Source organism: Sparus aurata, chromosome 10, assembly GCF_900880675.1.
Source record: "Sparus aurata chromosome 10, fSpaAur1.1, whole genome shotgun sequence".
Classification (NCBI taxonomy): Eukaryota; Metazoa; Chordata; class Actinopteri; order Spariformes; family Sparidae; genus Sparus; species Sparus aurata.
In genome coordinates this window covers 14297319-14315213 of record NC_044196.1, presented here as the reverse complement: position 1 = coordinate 14315213, position 17895 = coordinate 14297319, and the positions used below count along the sequence as shown (strand labels likewise).

Genomic DNA, 17895 nt, shown 5'->3' with positions numbered 1-17895 from the left:
TGTTGATCATCTGTGGACCATCAGATTTTTATGTGTATTGTCACATTCCTGACATTAAAGTGCCTTATCTCAGTGTCTCTGTCTACAGAGTGAAGGCGCTGAGAAGAGGTATTAATCTATTCCCATCAAACACACATACAACCTTGATTCCAAATTTGGTGATTGTGAATGATTTTTTTCTGATTAACTGAAGGATTAAATGTTCTTTTATATGTTGACAAGATTCTACTAGTTTTTGGAGAGGCACCCATCTGCAGTCAAGATGGCCGACAAGGGCGCTGCCGTAGATCCAATCCATGCCGTAAGTCCCAAGCGGAAGTTTCTTCTTCGTGTAATGCATTGCTTATTCGGCGTCCATACCGATTAGTGGATTATGAACAGAGAGCGAGGGAACAGTAAGAGAAATAGTCTTTTAATTATCATCCAACGAGTGTGGTATGGTCTCTAAGATGTAATTCGTGCTGTAATATATATAACAAATGCGATGCATCGAAGAATTGTAATGTCATGTGTCGTGAAGGCTGTTTATCCGCTTGACTCAATGGTCCGGGCTAACATTAGCTAAGCCAAAGAAAGTACGCTAATGATTTGATTTGGCAATGTACCAAAACATATTTGCACACTTCTATTAAATGTGCATGTGTGTGTATTAGGGGTATTCAGGTTTTTTTTACCCCGAACCGATCCGAGTCCCTTAATATTTACTATCTGCCGATACCGAATCCCGATACGATACTAAGCCAGACTCAGTATTCTTTGAGTGTTTATTTTTTATTTGTATCAAATTTGGATCAATGTCCCCCCCCCCCCCCGTGAAACAGTCGTACTGCAGATGTTACATGTCGCCATTGGACTACTTTCGCTTTCTAATTTAAGTTATTTCCACACTGCAGACATTTTTATCCACAGGTTTGCCAGAGTAACGTTACGCATGCGTCTACGTTTTGCTGAATATTGTGCTCTGCATAGTTGCCAACTCTCCCGATTCACGCGGGAGACTCCCGATTTTTAACCCTATCTCCCTCAATGCTCCCGGTCAGTAATTTCTCCTGTTAATCTCCCGATTTTACAGTAAAGGAAACAAGTAAGATTGTGTCCCTATATTTGTTGCAGTATCTGGCAACCCTGGCCTGCCTGTGTGGATGAGCAGGTGTGTGATTGTTCCTGATAAATCCCGCAATCCGGCTTTTCCGACCTGAAAATGAGGCTCTCGTGAATCATGCAAATCCGTTTTTTTTTTTTTTTTTTTGGGGGGGGGGCGTTGCGCAAGGCACGGTCGGTCGGGTATTGATAAACATAATGACATTTGATTTTGATGATGACGTGATTTTTGTCGGTTTAATATCACGAGCGAATGGGGAATTTAAGTTGCACACAGTGAAAGCACCACACTTTAAGTTGCACACAGTGAAAGCACCACACCCCAAGTTATCTTGAAATCGATTATTATTGTCATTACTGCTATTTGTACGTTGAACGCCCCCTCCCCACCAGACTGAGCCTCTCTCCCGTCAAACATTGCAAGCATGGCAAAGTGGCTCCCCACGGCTCCGTCTTCGTCGGCGAAAAAGCTGAGAAACTTGTTTGACATTTACCCCTCAGTACAGAGCGGAGCAGTTCCCGAACGACTTGTATGTGTCAGGTGAACTGTTGTTTTGCAAAGAAGCAGACCTGAGAAATCATAATTAAAGGTGTAATGCGTCAGAGTTAGCCACTGTCCGATTCATATTATTTGCATATAATACCAGAGTGACTGTTAACTGCTGCTAACAGTAGCTGCTGTTAGCTAGCTAGCCCCGTTAGCCACAGCCTTCTTTGCTGACTCTGCCTGGACTGGGAGGCTTTTCTGGATCTGCCTGAGAGCTGACCATGTTTTTATTCAATGTAACCCATAAAAACACAAAATATACTACTGTATGAAGACATGATGAAGTCAAAATATTTTTGATGCAGTTTACTGTACTGTACGGTACAGTATTGAGGAAATATGTTTGTCCCCTCAATTAATTTAAGGTAATTTCTATTTAATTTGTGTACATTTGAGTTATTTACATTGAAAACACACTGTTTTTAGTAGTATAATAAGAGTAAATCAGGATTCCCAAAAATTAAAATGGAAAAAACGGAATTCCCAAAAATTAAAACGGAATTTGGGAAAAAATAAAACGGAATTTGGGAAAAAAATAAAACGGATTTCATAGGGCATGGTTTGTATATACATATTATTTTGTATATACATATATTTATATATATATATATATATATATATATATATATATATATATATATATATGTATATATATATATATATATATATATATATATATATATATGTATATATATATATATATATATGTATATATATATATATGTATGTGTGTGTATATATATATATACTGTATATATATATATATATATATATATATATATATATATATATGTTTGTGTGTGTATAATGTATATGTATATATATTCTTTTCTTCCAGATGCACCCTTCTATAATTGAGGATGGCGACAGGCTGAAGTGCACGCCACGCCTGTGTTGCCATCTGTGTTTGCTTGTCCTGTCTGCCCCAAATTTCCAACCAAAAGTGAAAGTGTCATCCAGAGGCACTTGCTGAATCATGCTGCAAATGCAGTGCATTTCAAGCGTATGTTAATCAAGTATCTTTTTGAGATCATATGCCTTTACAGGTAATTTTGAACGATACTTGTGTTTTTGCGTGTCTAAGGTCATATTGTTACCAGTGTAATACCGGGTTGCACTCCTTCAAGGTTTGTGGATAAGTTTTAGCACAGAAAGCAAGTTACTTTCAAGAGATCTCTACTTGTAGCAGGCACTGGAGTTGTTTCACTTTTTGAAGTACACATTACTGTTTAAAGTAAGGAAAAATACATTTGTATGTACTGTATAGGATGTTAAGTCAATATTTGTCTCTTAGGTACTCTATGATTTTTAAGACAAATTACTATCCCTTTTTAGAAAAAATCATCTGCAGATTCAATCTGCCCTGCAGAGATGGAGGCCATTTTCACTGTCCATTTTGTGGAACTACAATAATCTGGAAACACCATTATGCCCCATCTTATACAGTGCAAAAATAAATGTGATATGGCCACACTCACCCCGGCTCCATCCTCTCAACCGCCCTCACCAGAGACCCACCCTACTGTTTTATCATCAATGAGTGTGGAACATTCATACACACTCCCACCTTCTGTGTCAGTCGTCAAAATTGACTATTCCTACACACAAACAGCATCCCTGAAGACCCCAGATCTATCTCAGTCAATCCCAGCTCCAACCTCAAAGGATCCCATTGCTCCAGAGGAAGAAGAAATTGGGGATGTGCCACCAACCCATGTGAGGTTCCTGCACTGCCCAGTGGTTTTGTATAAGAGGAATTTGTTTTTACATATCCAAAGAAAACGTGGCCAAGTAAAAGACACAACAGCACAATCTCACTTACAAAGTACATCCGTTGACCGAAGTAACGGCCTCTATGCCGTCAGAAAAACTTCCAGAGGATTCAGTGTTAGAGTGCATGTGCAGATTCTGTTTCGTTTTATCATTTCAGCTTTGAGTGTTTAGTGTGTGAATGTATTTCCCTTGTTTTATTTCTTTGTATGTTTGTTTTTCTACTTTGGAATATTTGGCGATGGAACACAATAAAACGTAAGTCACAAAAAAGTCCAAGTCAAGTTATTAATGTTGCCAGCATGATAGTGTAATGTTGTGTGTAACTGTATTCCAGAAATAAAATAAAATTAATAGAATACTGACAATCTGACAATAGGAAAGTCTAATTATTACAGTCATTTAATAGTTACATGTGAAAATGAACACATCTCCAGACCTAGGAACTCTCCATTCTGTTGCAGACACACTTGTCTGGGGCCACTGTGTTGCTCATGATGCCCCTCTCATCACTGAAGATCCCTGGTGGGTGATGAAACGACCAGCAGGACTGATGTCTTTTAGCTAAGCTTTTCTACTAAGCTTTTGAGCAAACAATGGGCCTCATTCACCAATATCTTCTTAAGAATCTTCTTAGATTCTTTCTTAAGTTGTTCTTAAGAGGTTCCTTAAGAAAACCCTATGTCAGATTCACCAACGCGTTCTTAAGCCTCAGAATTGTTCGCAGCTGTGTTCTTACATTGATGAAAGCCGCAGGAGCAATATATATGCCATTGTTTTGCGGGCCTTGGATGGAGAAATGCCACGTATAAATATGGTGGGGGGGGGTTACTAATTGATGGCATGTTTCCAATTTACTTGATTTATCTAAAATCATTGGCACATTTAATTTGTTTTAGAATTTAAATTCTTTGTAAATTACCAAAAATATGAAGTGAATAAATAAATGAATAAAAATGACAGAATTATCACTGTAATATTGCATTTTATTGAACTACGCAAGAGAAGAAAACACAACCATGCCAACATTTCGGCACTGAAATGTGCGTAAGAGTACTCCTGAGTGTTTGTAGGATTTGTTCTTGCCTAAGAAAAAATCCTAGATAAGAAAAAATTCATGAATGCCACAATCTTCATAAAATCTTCGTAAGTGGGACTTAAGAACAAATTTGTTCATAAGAACGGTTCATGAATGAGGCCCAATGTGTGGGTAGTCTGTACTGTGTTTCATGAGGGCATCCTCTGGTGGACAGGCTGGGCCATATACAGGAAACACAGGGAGGGCATGCCAGCTTCCTGCAAACAAGATCCTGTATAATATCTGGGCAATACAGTCCTTACACTGTATTACCACCAATGATTTACAGTCAGTGGTGTAGTGGGGATTTTATCACTGGGGGAACTCTCCAAAAAAAAAAAAAACATGTTATTTTAATTTGGTCACCCAGATAGACCCAAGTTGCGAATGCTTGAGCCATATATCGTTGCAATTAGACGACTCTCCTTCTCTCTCACACACACACAACATAAACATAGGCAGAACTGTTCAGTGTGTGTCTTTGTATCAGTGTGTTGCTGTAATTGTAAAATAAATATAGCCTATATAAAACTGTAACTGAAGTATTTGTGTGTGTGTGTGTGGTGTTGCTGCCTCACCAAAAACTACAACTAAGATGATGTATAACTGTATACATTAAGTGTTTGTTATAGGCTATGGTGATTGAGGAGAGAGAGAGAGAGAGAGAGAAAGAGAGAGAGATGCTAAAGGTGGAGTTCTTTTCTGCAATGATTCTGAATTCATTGAATACTAGGGCTGTCAAAGTTAACGCGTTAATAACTCGTTAACGCAACATCCTCTTTACGCAGTAAATTTTTTTAACGCGCGATTAACGCTCGGTATTAAAAAAAAGAAATGCGCATTGTTTGATTTATGGCCGTCGATGGCATCTGTAGTCTTGATCCAGAGGGTGGCAGAAGAATAAGAAAGGGAATCAGAAGAAGAAGAAGCAGGGTTGGCGTTCGGGAAAAACACAGGGGACTGAAAAGGGAAAGCGAAAGTAAATGGAGCAAGGACTTATGAACAGCAAATTCACTTTCAAAACACTGCCAGATGGTTCGGTCGATAGGACAAAAGTTATCTGCACTTACTGTTGACATGAAATGAGTTACCATTGAAGTACTTCGAGTCTCAAATATCATTTGCAAGCCAAACACATGGCAGATGCAGAGAGCCCACCGCCCCCGCTCGCCAAAAGCAGACATCACCATGTTTTGATCCCATTTAGGGTGAGGGGATATTTTTTTAGCCTTTTATTTTCCTGCATGATTTGAAGTGTTAAATAAACATTTTCATAAAGCAAGCATATTTGCCCTTTCTTATGTTGTTAAAAGTATTAAAAACATGGACAAAAAATACATTAAAGTACATTTAGAACAGAAAAAAAATTTGCCAAAAAAATTGCGATTAATTTGCGGTGTGAGATGTGGAGCATGTTAAGACACTTAAAACACAGTGTAAAGTTCTGACCCCATGCTGTTAGCTGTCAATGCTAAATCTCCGTTCACGGAACTCTGTAATGGTTGGACCAAATGTGTTCGCGTCTTCAGTACTGATTTCTGCCGCCCAGGCCTGTGAAAGTGACGATCTACGTCACGTGATGTCGCCATTTTCTCTATTTCTTTCTCCTTTTCCAGCGCCCAAAGAATCTTGGGATATGTGAGGAACATTTGTTGAATTGAATGCAAATGTATCTTAAATACCCTTAAGAATATTTTATATGCTCTGTTTTCTTCTTTATATGATATTTCACAGTTTTGGTTTACTAATTAATTTTTTAAAGTGTTCATTGTCTCCTCTGTCTTTGCTCTGCTATGATTGGACTTTGTAGTGGCCAGTTTGTGGTCTGTTTCAGTGCTTTATGTTTCAGAGGAGCTTGGTGAGGCTGGGTGTGGCTTTGCTGCTGATTGGAGCTGTGCTGGTTCACACACCTGCAGCACATTAAGTATAATCAGCACCTGCTCTCATACCCAGACCTTCTCTCTGCACAGTGCCATGATATTGTCGCCGGCTCCAGTGGAACTTGTTCACTCTCGGTGTCTCTAATGTTTATGTATTCAGAAAGCTTTCATGTGTTCACTCACCAGCGCTTTAACCCTGCCTTCCTCCTCATCCAGTGTGACCAGCCCATACCTGTGAACCAGCTACTCAACCACTCGACGCCCAGCCTCCTGTGCCTCTGCCACCCCTCACAACCTCTACTGCCTGAACCAGCCTCCTGTGTAAACCTGTGAGTCTCCACCTGCCCCACCCTGGGAGCCACCGGCCTGCGCTCGAGCTCACAGTCCTATCCTACCAGGGAATCATTCTTGTTATCAATACATTGATCTTGGATTTGCAGAGTAGATATTTTCTTGGCTCGTCTTCACTCGATCTCCAAAGCTTTGATCAAAAGGATTGCTGCTGCTGCCTCTACATTGTTCAATCGATGGTATGTTGTTGTCACATGTCTCCCTGAACCAATTATAGAGAACCTTTTATGGTGGGAAAACCCACATCCTGGCTATGAAGATGACTATATGGAATTTCTCAGAACAGGAGGCTGTGTATTGATTTACAGGACTTTCATCAAGTTATTATAAACACTCTGACAGCGTGACCAAAGAACAGACAGAACAAAAGCGAAAATGAACATTTTGGTTTTATTTTCCATAGAGATAATAAAAAGACAAAAGCCAAAGGCTGAGTGATATCAAATGAGTTTCTGGGAAGGTGATGATTCAGCACAATATTTGCCAAATTGCCTGATAGTATTTGTGACATCTTGTGAACAAATTTGTCAGATGGACCTGAGGGGGGTGAAGCTTGTGCAGTGTCCAAAAACTGTTGATCATCTGTGGACCATCAGACTTTCATGTTTATTGTCAATTTCCTGACATTAAAGTGCCTCGTCTCAGTGTCTCTATCTACAGAGTGAAGGCACTGAGACGAGGCAGTAGAGAACGTACATAACAGCACAACATCCTTAAATCAACCCATAAATCTGAACCGAGTCGTAGGAGTCTGAAGGACTTTCCTAAAAAACTTTGCAGTCACAAAAATATCTCCTCTCAATAATCACATATAACTCATGTACATAGTATTAATCTATTAACATCAAACACATATACAATCCGGATTACAAATTTGGTGATTGTGAATGACATTTTTCCTGATTTATGGATTGACAAGATTCTCCTACTTCTGTTGCCAAACAATTTAAAAACACTGCTGGATTATCTGGAAAATGCATCATCACACAGCTGAAAACATGACTGTTACTCTGAGCTGTTTTTGACTGTTGGCAGTTGATTAACTTTATTGAAGGCACATTTAGATGCTGGTGTGTTAACGACATGATTTATATTCTCAAGAAAATGTCAGCTCATATTTTCAGGTGGCGTTGTTTTCAAAACATCAACGTCCTAACAAAGGCTGCACACACACACACCTGTATATAGTATATGTTAGTTAGATTGTGTGTTTAATTTTTGTGTTAAATTAAACACTTTTGAACCTTCATGCTGTCTATTTAATATTGTACTAGAGTGAATGTTGCTAACCTGTACTCTGTCAAGAGCTCCAAAACCCTTCGATCATTATCAGCTGTTATGGTACATTTGGTTGTAGTTATTAACATAATTAGTAGTCAGAGTCACCACCTGACAGTTTAGTACCTTTTATGAGACTGATTTAGTGAATTTGCTATCTTTTCGCTCCATCAAGAGTGGTACCCCGAGGTGATCATGATCAATAACAATCCCTGATAATCATTAATTATTATTGATAGCCAAATTTAACCTCCACTTTCGTGTTGCATGAAGCACTACAAGTGAAATGTGTCGACAAGCAGCGGTGTAGAGTTTGTTTCAACACTGGTAGAGACCAAGGTTTGGTTAGCTTAGCAAGCTCATTGTTTGGGTTAAAGACATTCATCTTCATGGTTACAATAGTAAAAAGAAACCAACACTGATTCACTGATACAAACAGTGGTGTCCTGTGTTACTGTCAGTAAATCCACCACATCTTCCTCACTGTGTAACAATGTTATCTGACTTCCTCTTTTGTTTCCAAAGAAACTCAGGACTGTACAATCATGCTCAGCAATGAAGGTGAAGCTTGAACCTCAAACTTAGGACTCATTAATGTATTATGACATCTGAGTGAAACTAAAGCTTTAAAAAATGTTTTTCAAGCAGCAGATCTTCACTGATTGATTACATGCACATGAGGGGGAAACTTATCAGTTCTTGCCTTTAACACATTTTGAGTGAAAGTATCTTCTATATCATGAAAAATGAGTTGAACTGTACCTGATCCATCTCTAGCAGTCAGTTTAGGTATGTTATGCAGAAACATTCCACTAGATGTCGCTGTCTTATTGAATAATATACTGTTTCAGTTGACCTCCTCACAGGAAGTCACTCCAGACATAAGGACACTGTTTGGTAAATCTTTTTGAAAGTAAGCACATTTTTCCGAGATCTTATGGTTTCAGAAGTCATCCTGACTACAATGACACAAGACATCCAAGACATACGTTCACTAAAGTAAAGAATGAGAACATTTACAGTGATCAAATTATTAAGAATAAATCATTTGTTACTGGAATGAAGAATCTGTCATTTTCAAAATTCATATCTCAACTACTTTTCAGTGTCTTGCAACCAAATATTGATTCTGTGTTACTGTAGTTCGGTTACTGGGTGAGCTGGTATTGAATGACCCTATAGAACATTGGCTTATAGTCCTCATATCAATACACAAGAAAATATGATTCAGTTCAGATTTTAAACAACATGTAATCCTAAAAAAATCACTCAATATGATATTTTTAATGTCATATGTTATTTTTAGTATTTTACACTGGATTTATCTCAAATGAAAACAAAACTGTCACACTTATAGATAAAAACAAAACAATTTGTATAGCTAGTGAGTAATGTGGTTGTCTTTTTTTGTATATATTATATATGCTCATTTTTAGGTTCAGAAATGTAATTTGGGGTTACTACTAGACTAGATTTCCGTGCTTTAATGCTCAAAGAACACAGCACTGTATTCCCTCTCTGTATGAAACACTCTGTTTTAGCTCCTGTCTCTTTGATGCCTCCCTTCCTGAATACCCACTCTGTTCTGATTGGTCAGCTTACACATGCCTGAGCAGGCACAGCTAACAATGACAGAGCAGCTGTGCTAAATCAATTCTTACGAGCCAAACTAGCCACTGGGAATACATTATGCAAATGTGTGACATGGTGATGTCTCCTCATTACGCATTTTAAGACTCATTACACCTCTGAAAAATAATGCTTATGATTGTGTTATAACATCTTTGTATTTACAATTCAGATTTCTAAGTCAATTTAGACACTAAATAAGCAAACAAGGTCTGGGTGACTTTTTTATTCACAACTTTAACCTCAGTTCAGGTTACAGATCTGTCAAAAACATAATAATGCCCTGACCAGCAAGTTTCAATCTGTCTTTCAATCTACGATGATTTGCTTTTTAAATGGAGAGGGATTGCATATTTTACTCCTGGCAAAGAAACTTCTTTGTTTTGCAAAACCTTTGCATCAGTCCAGATGGACCTTGCATGTTCTTTGCATTCTTACAAGCAGCATTCCCAACCAAGCACGGAGGACATAGAGAGAAGCATTCAGTGAGAACAATGCAGTCAGGTCAAGTTCTAACCTGCTATTTAGAGCCTGGCAGGAAGTTTGAGTTTTTGAAACTGCTTGTTGAGGCTGAAAACAGATTTATTAAAGTGGTGAGACTATGCCAAAATATACACTTACCTCCCAGGACTTACATGAATATGACATTACAAGTTTCTTATCAAAGATGATGTTCTGTACTTGAAATACCTTCACTTATTATTATCTGTACATGTCATGAAAACTGTGGAGTGCAGATGAGAGTTTGTGCTCACAAACCAGGTGACACAATATTCAGATGCTCAGTAGATTTTTATTGTTGCATTAGGAGCCATCATCAGCAGTACACAGACATGACTGAGGAGAGGCAGTCTCTCCTCAGTTCTTACAGCACTTTGAGATAACACACATTAACTGTAGACAACAACAGGATGTACATGATTTCACTCAAGGTGTTATTCAACCTTTCTTTACCTGGTTGTGACATTTTCCAGGTCGTAGACACATTGTTCTTCTTCCTTCATACATCACAACATCTCAAACATCCTCCACCTGCACCTGCTCCTTAAACTCCTCCATACATATATCCTCTTGTTGTACAGACACACAGGAAGAGGTCTGAACCTCCTCCAGGCTGAACTCCTTCATAATGAGTTTACTTGTATTTAGTTTCCCAACAACTTAAACATTGTAATCACGGTGGATATATAAGACAGCAAACAAAAGCAGAATCATTTTGGAAAAAACTCAGGAAGTTCCCTCACACCTGAGATCAATGATTACATATTTAATGTGATTCTTATCATTGATTCTCTCTGATTCTAACTGAGCAGGAAACCACTGAAGGAGGTGCTATTGTCAGCTGCCCAAACATGTTTTTGTGCGAGCATGCGCACATAAACCTGGTCTCCTTGCTGCAGCTGCAGGACAGCTGCATTTCCTCCATTATCAGCATTGTCAGAGCCTGTTTTGTGATCAGATGACCTGACTATCATCTCACAGTTCTTGAAGAGATGCAGCTCTGATGCATGGTGTCCTCCAGCATGATAGAAGAAGGTGAAATAATAAACACCTGCAACAGGTGCAGTGAAGATACCTGAGAAAACAACAGAGGATTTTTATGGGTTTCTGAAAGGCTTTGAATATGACAATGATAATTACAACATGGTAGAGGTGTGTAGCCAAAGATGAATACTTTCTGGACATGCATCAGAATTTTTGCAGTAATATTCAGTAACGGAAATAAATACATCTACTTCATGCATGGGTGTACAAAGCATTAAAATTGTTAGTGGGACAACTGTAACACAGCTTTTCTCCTCTTGAGAGAGTAGAGTAGATGATTTAGTAGAGTAGATGTCATTTCCTGTATTTTGATGCCATTTAACAGGTGGTTTGATTTTATCTGGTTATAGCAGCATCAGAAATATTACCAGCAGGTCGACATTTTGACATCTCATCCTGAGGAAGTGCCCCAGAAAACATGTTTGAAGAAAATAAAACACTCAACATATGTAAATTGATTAAATTACTAATTTTTAATGGGTGTCACAGCCATTTTACTAGAACGGGAAAAATCCCACCAACACTTCAGTGTTAATATAAAGTATAATATTACTGGTTACTGTTGTTTTTTTTTTTTGTCTTGCACTGCAGGGGTCATCAGTAAACTTAAACCTTGATAATCTGTCACACTTAACAGGTACAGATAGTAATCAGATTACATATAATAACAATATAACAGTTACAGGTGATTTAGGCTGCATGTGATGTCCTTACCTGTACAGCTGTTGTAGGCATCACCGGTGTTTGTGTGCACTTTGTTGTAAGCCAGAGTTGTGTCTTTATCAAATGGTCCATATGCCCCACCTTTCTGTAATAGTGCACTGAATGCCACCTTGATTTTGCCTGTGTGAAATAACATATTTCCATCCTGTTATTTTATTAAAATATTTCTCTTGTAGAACATTCCATCACAATACAAACAAACCGAACAGGATTAGGGCCACTGAAAAAAAAAATTTAGTCTGACTTTGAGCTCAGAATTCTGAATTTAAAGTCAGAATTGTGAAAAAAGTCTTTTTGTTGTTGTTGTTTTAGTTACCCTAATCCTGTAGCGCCACATAATGTAATTATGCCTCATCATGTAATAATGGTACTAGTTTTTAAAATTAATTCATATTTACGATTCATGCTGGTATGATTAAAGTCAGTGTCTTTCTGATGGTATAATGTTTTTTCTCTAATTAAGACATCCATTTTGGTGGTTTATTGCATAATGCACCAAATTATTACATTTTCTTGATAAAAAAGTGCAAAACCTGCACTTTTTTAATTACTAATGCAACATGTAAGAACTTATTACAAAATGCGACAAAGTTTATTACGTATAGCATTCAAGAATTTCATTACAAAATGTGGCAGATTATTACAAAATGCGTCTTTATTACATCATGATTTGAAAATGTATTTCATTATTACATAATGGAGCGTTATTACATGATGTGCTGCCACAAGGTCCAAAGTGGTATTACGAGACAGAAGAGACTGGGTCTACCTAGTTTGCCTGCTAACTTACATAGTGGATTCATGTTAGTAAACTTTTTGAACCCTTCAAACTAGAGCTAGTTATACTTCTATACAGCATAAGTGAAAAATACAGTCAGGTAAAATATGTGTCAAAAAAAACCAACTCCAACATAATGTGATAGCTGTTACCTGTTAGCCGTGTGATTGATCACACTCAAGTGAGCTCGAATTTACTTTTAGTTTTGGCAAACTGTCAAATTGTCACACCCAGGTTAGCTTGAAATTAGTGTGGAGAAAACTGTTATCTGTTAGCTCTGGGGAAGCATGATTGATTACACCCAGGTTAGCTAGAATTTACTGTGGAGGTAGCGATTAGCTGTTATATGTGGCAAATTGTGATAGCGTTACACCCAGATTAACACAACTTGTGATAGGCTCAAAATCTACACCATCGATCATGGTTTTGATGTCTTTCATATTCTATGCTCATTCATTCAGATTAGACAATGTTAGGGGGGCCATATCCCAACGCACCAAAAGTGGAACAAAGAGTATGTTTTCTGAGAGGTAGTCTAGTCTGAAATTTTTATATAATGTGTTGTTAACTTGACGGACGCTTTGGGTTGGTGGATCGCGTCATTCAATTAAAAAAGCATCAGCATATGACGAATTGTGAAATTCACTCTGCAATTTAACAACGAAATGTTTGACCCTCTGTGGACCTTAAGATCTTGATATTTCTTGTCATTTCAAAACTTGAAATGCCATTACTTATGAGGTTATTTATGATAGTTTTATAACAAATATGAAATGCCCATAGTAAAATTTGTATATGTACATATATGAAAAATTGTCTATATTTTGAATTTGTATGTGGTATTATATGTTGCTGCTATACGTAACAATGTATATGAATTGTATTTGTTAAGGCTTGTGTTTTTAACATATTTGACAGGAAGAATTTGAATATGTATATATATGGAAACAACACGAAAAAATGTCTGTATGTTGAATCTTCATATGGATTTATGTACTACTGCTATTTGTGTTAACAATGTTTATATAATTCATACATGAAATCAAACATGCATGAAAATCCATAGTAAATTGTGTACAGTTACATACATAAATAGAATATGAAAAAATATCTATATGTTGCATATATGCACATATGTTCTATCACACATTTATACAAATACATGTGTATTATATAAATAATTATCTGTGACATGTATGCCAAAATATGATTATATGTAATGTATGTACATACAGAGTTGTTTGAGCCGGACATATATTCTAATATATAAACTTTACTATAGGTTTGCACATATGTTTCTTTTGCACATATATATTCTATATACATGCTTTTATGTGCATGGTGAAAAACTACTCATAATTAATTCATCAAATCATTCACTAAAGATAATTAATTCCATCTGTGAGCATTTGCTGTAATATCCTGACTGCTTCACTAAGTGGAACTAAAGTACATGCCAAGCAGACACCTCTCTCTAAAGCTTTTTACTGCTCACTCTGTCTAAAAGACGAGAGTTTAATATAAGTACAGTAATATTTGAATGTGTGGTGAAAATCAGTTTCAACACAACAAGCCAAAAATATTATTCAGAAAGTTTTAGGAGCCAAATCACATTGCCCACATTCATTCACTCACAGTACACTCATTCAAGACTCCTTTAAACTACAACAACAAAAACATCAGAGTAATAATAACAACATAGTAGAGGCGTGTAGCCAAAGATGAATACGTTTTTGGACTTGCATCTGAATTTTTTCAGTAAAATTCAGTAAAGGAAACAAATACATCTACTTAATGCCTGGGTGTACAAAGCATTAAAATGTTGGTGGGACAATTTTAACACAGGTTTGGGTTTCTCCTTTTTAAAAGGTTTTAGTAGAGTGAATGTCATTTCCTGTATTCTGATGCCATTTAACAGGTGGTTTGATTCATATCTGGCTATAGTAGTGTAGCCTGTGGAATTAGATGCCACACAGGACACATTTACTTCTGGGGTTCGTTTAACTGCAAGTGCACTGCTGACAATAATTGGAACAGGTCACTTTAGACAGTTTGTGGCAGCTTTTTACCAAAACAATGGAAACAAAATTTCCCAAAAAGTGGGAGCATATCACACCCTTTCTTGCATCCCTTCACTGGCTGCCAGTACAACAAAGGATCCATTTCAAGACAGTCCTAATGGTGTTCAAAGCCCTCAACAGTCAGGCATATTTTTACCTATTGAATGCACTATGTACAGCACTTTGGTCAGTGTGAACTGTTATAAATGTGCTTTTATAAAAAATTTTGACTTACTTACTTACTAAAATACAGAAATACACAAAACATGGCAGTGACGTATGGATTCTCCCTAGTTTCTCCAAACCCACAGGTTAACAGTCCTTCAGTCACCTACTACTTCACACGACAGCTCTCAACACCGTTCTCCACGCTGACTATATTCTCGTTGTCCACACATAAAAGAGCAAGAAAGACCATGATTCACCTGGCGCGGTACTAAAATCCTTATTCAATACTGCTGCCTTGTGACCATAATCCCCAACAACAGGCAAGCCTGTGCCAGTGCACTTACTATATAATTCATCTTTTTGTCATATTTAAAGGATCTGATTTACCACCCAGTTACAGTAGCACCCTTTCCATCCTGTTATTTTAAATTTCTCTTGTAGAACATGTTGTATTCAGTACACATTCAGTCACAATACAAATATACTGAACAGGATTAGGGCCACTGTAAAAAAATAAAAATAGTTCAGATTTTCTAGTCACGAGTTTGATTTTGGACTATGAATTTTGAAAAAACAGTGACCATAATCCGGTTCCATCCGAATATGACGTAAAGAGCAAGTTGTAGGTTGAAGTTTAGTACAGGTTGTACTGTTGTCAGTAACAAACTTTTGAACATTGTTAGGAATCAATTCCTTGCTGATGGATGTTACAGCTCCTCATTTCTGTTCTTTGCTGGACCCTTGGAGACCGAGCAGCCGCAAAATTATAAGACTGAGGTTCATCACATGCATATGAACATGTTTCAACCTTATCAGTGTGAAAATCAGCACCGGAATTCATATTGATTTTGATTACCATTAATTAGTTACTTAATGTAACTTTTTCGCTTTTCTTTTTAAATCCACAACATCTTCCTGCACAGGCACAGAAAACTAAAAGTTGCTCTTTAAGAAATTATTAATTAAAATCTTGAAGAACAAAGTCTCATTCTACCTGTTTCACACATGTTGGATTTTCTGGTAGATAGTTTCTTTGCTTGTCTTCGCTCTTCGTTGCTCCGTCTCCAAAGCTGGATCGCTTCTGCTGCTTTTATATTGTTCCATCAATGGGAAGTTGTTGTCACATGTTTCCCTTAACCAATTATAGAGAATCTTTTGTGGTGTGAAAACCCACATCCTGGCTCTAAAGATGACAGTAACAAATTTCTCAGGAAAATGGGAGGCTGTGCCAACCTGTGGACTGGTTTACAGAACTTTCAGCAGGAAATATTATCAAGTATTTCTTATGAAACACTCTGACAGTGTGACCAAAGAACAGACGGAACAAAAGCTAAAATAAACATTTTGATTTAGTTTTTCTTATAAATGTTAAAAAAGAGAAAAACCACAGGCTGAGTCATATCAAATGAGTTTCTGGGAAGATGATTATTCAGCCAGATTCCCTGATATCATTAGTGACATCTTGTGCACAAAATTGGCACATGGACCTGAGGGGGGTGAAGCTCATGTAGTGTCCAAAATTAAAGTGTTGATCATCTGTGACCCTCAGACTTTTATGTTTATTGTCACTTTCCTGACATTAAAGTGTCTCATCTCAGTGTCTCTGTCTACAAAGCGAAGGCACTGAGATGAGGCAGTAGAGAACATACATAACAGCATAACATCTTTAAATCAACTCATAAATCTGACCTGAGTCGTAGGAGTCTGAAGGACTTTCCTAAAAAAACATTGCATATATCTTCTCTCAGTAATCAGTTATGACCTATACACATAGTATTAACCTATTAACATCAGACTGTAAATTCCCTCTGTAAAAACCTTTGGCTATGTCAACAAAATGAAACAGTTTTGATCCTGGCTTTATCCAGTGTTTAGATTTATGTTCTGGAAATGTATGCAAATTAGCTAATATTTAATTAGATGATGCATCATTTGCATATTTAAACATACAATTTCAGAAAACTCATAATACAAAAAATAATTGTCTTAATGTATCAACTGGGGAAGTTTAATGGGGATATATACTAGTTAAAATAATGTCCCTATTCTTCACCTGTAGTGTCGCCCCTTAATTAGCTCACTATGCTAATTACTCAAATTGTCCAACATGCAACTCTTAACAACTAAGTTAAATTTCATCCACTAGGTCTATAGATTACATTTCAATCATAAAGGTTTATAGTAAACACCATTTCTGGGTCCAAGAAATTTCCAGTAGACTAGTGGTGTGATTACCACAATGAACAGCTGCGTGGGTCTATTCTTGAGAAAATGTCACCTCAGAGTTTCAGGAGGCATTGTTTAACATGGTTTGAGATACATTTCGTAATCCACATCAACGTTTTAATAAAAGTCAGACACACACACACACACACACACACATACAGACACACCTACACACACACACACACACACACACAAACACTCAGTGCTGGCCCTGAGTAATTTGGTGCCCTAGGAACGATCTTAGCCAGCGCCCCTTGCATCGCAGTCAAATTCACAATCAATTGTCATACACTCACACAGAAACTACATGTATGTATTCAAGATTGTATTTCTTTTAAGTCAAAAATATCACACCAAATAAAAATTGAAGAAAGAAACAAGTGATAAAAATACAATTATAAATAAGGCATTGTGCAAACATATTATCTCTCAGCCTCAGAGTGCCGTCTCTCTCTTATCTATTGTCAGCCACTTTGCAAAACGACCTTCAACTCCTCCATGTTGCCATGTGGGTATTGTGCTCCTGGCTATCCTCATGAACCTTCAGCAAGTGGCTTGCATTTTTACAGTCCTTTAGTCCTTCTTTATTAAGTCTGTATTCTTTTGGAGAAAACATTTAGCAGCAGAAGCAGTGCAAGCTGTCATTTCTGTTTGAGTACATCACCCAGCTTCTTTTGATTTTTTCAGCATTGACTAAGACTCTGTTACAAAAGTCATATTGACACTCTCCCATCTTTGTTTTTGGGAAATGTGAGAGAATG

The 17895-nt window shown here is 37.3% G+C and overlaps 1 protein-coding gene across 1 annotated transcript; it reads right to left on the bottom strand.

The window, feature by feature from the left end:
• Window positions 1-10407: 10407 nt before the first annotated feature.
• On the bottom strand, window positions 10408-15965 carry LOC115589661 (complement C1q-like protein 4). Its single transcript, XM_030430717.1, has 3 exons — window positions 15903-15965; window positions 11894-12022; window positions 10408-11210 (listed from the first exon to the last, which is right to left on the bottom strand). The coding sequence occupies exons 1-3, from the start codon at window positions 15913-15915 to the stop codon at window positions 10936-10938; spliced, it is 417 nt and encodes a 138-aa protein (XP_030286577.1). The 5' UTR covers window positions 15916-15965; the 3' UTR covers window positions 10408-10935.
• Window positions 15966-17895: the final 1930 nt, after the last annotated feature.

What these genes read in the sequence shown, in the direction of transcription:
- LOC115589661 (XM_030430717.1), bottom strand. An exon ending in TGCCTACAACAGCTGTACAG is followed by an intron (nt 11,211 to 11,893) that starts GTAAGGACATCA and finishes TTGTTTTCTCAG; the next exon opens with GTATCTTCACTGCACCTGTT.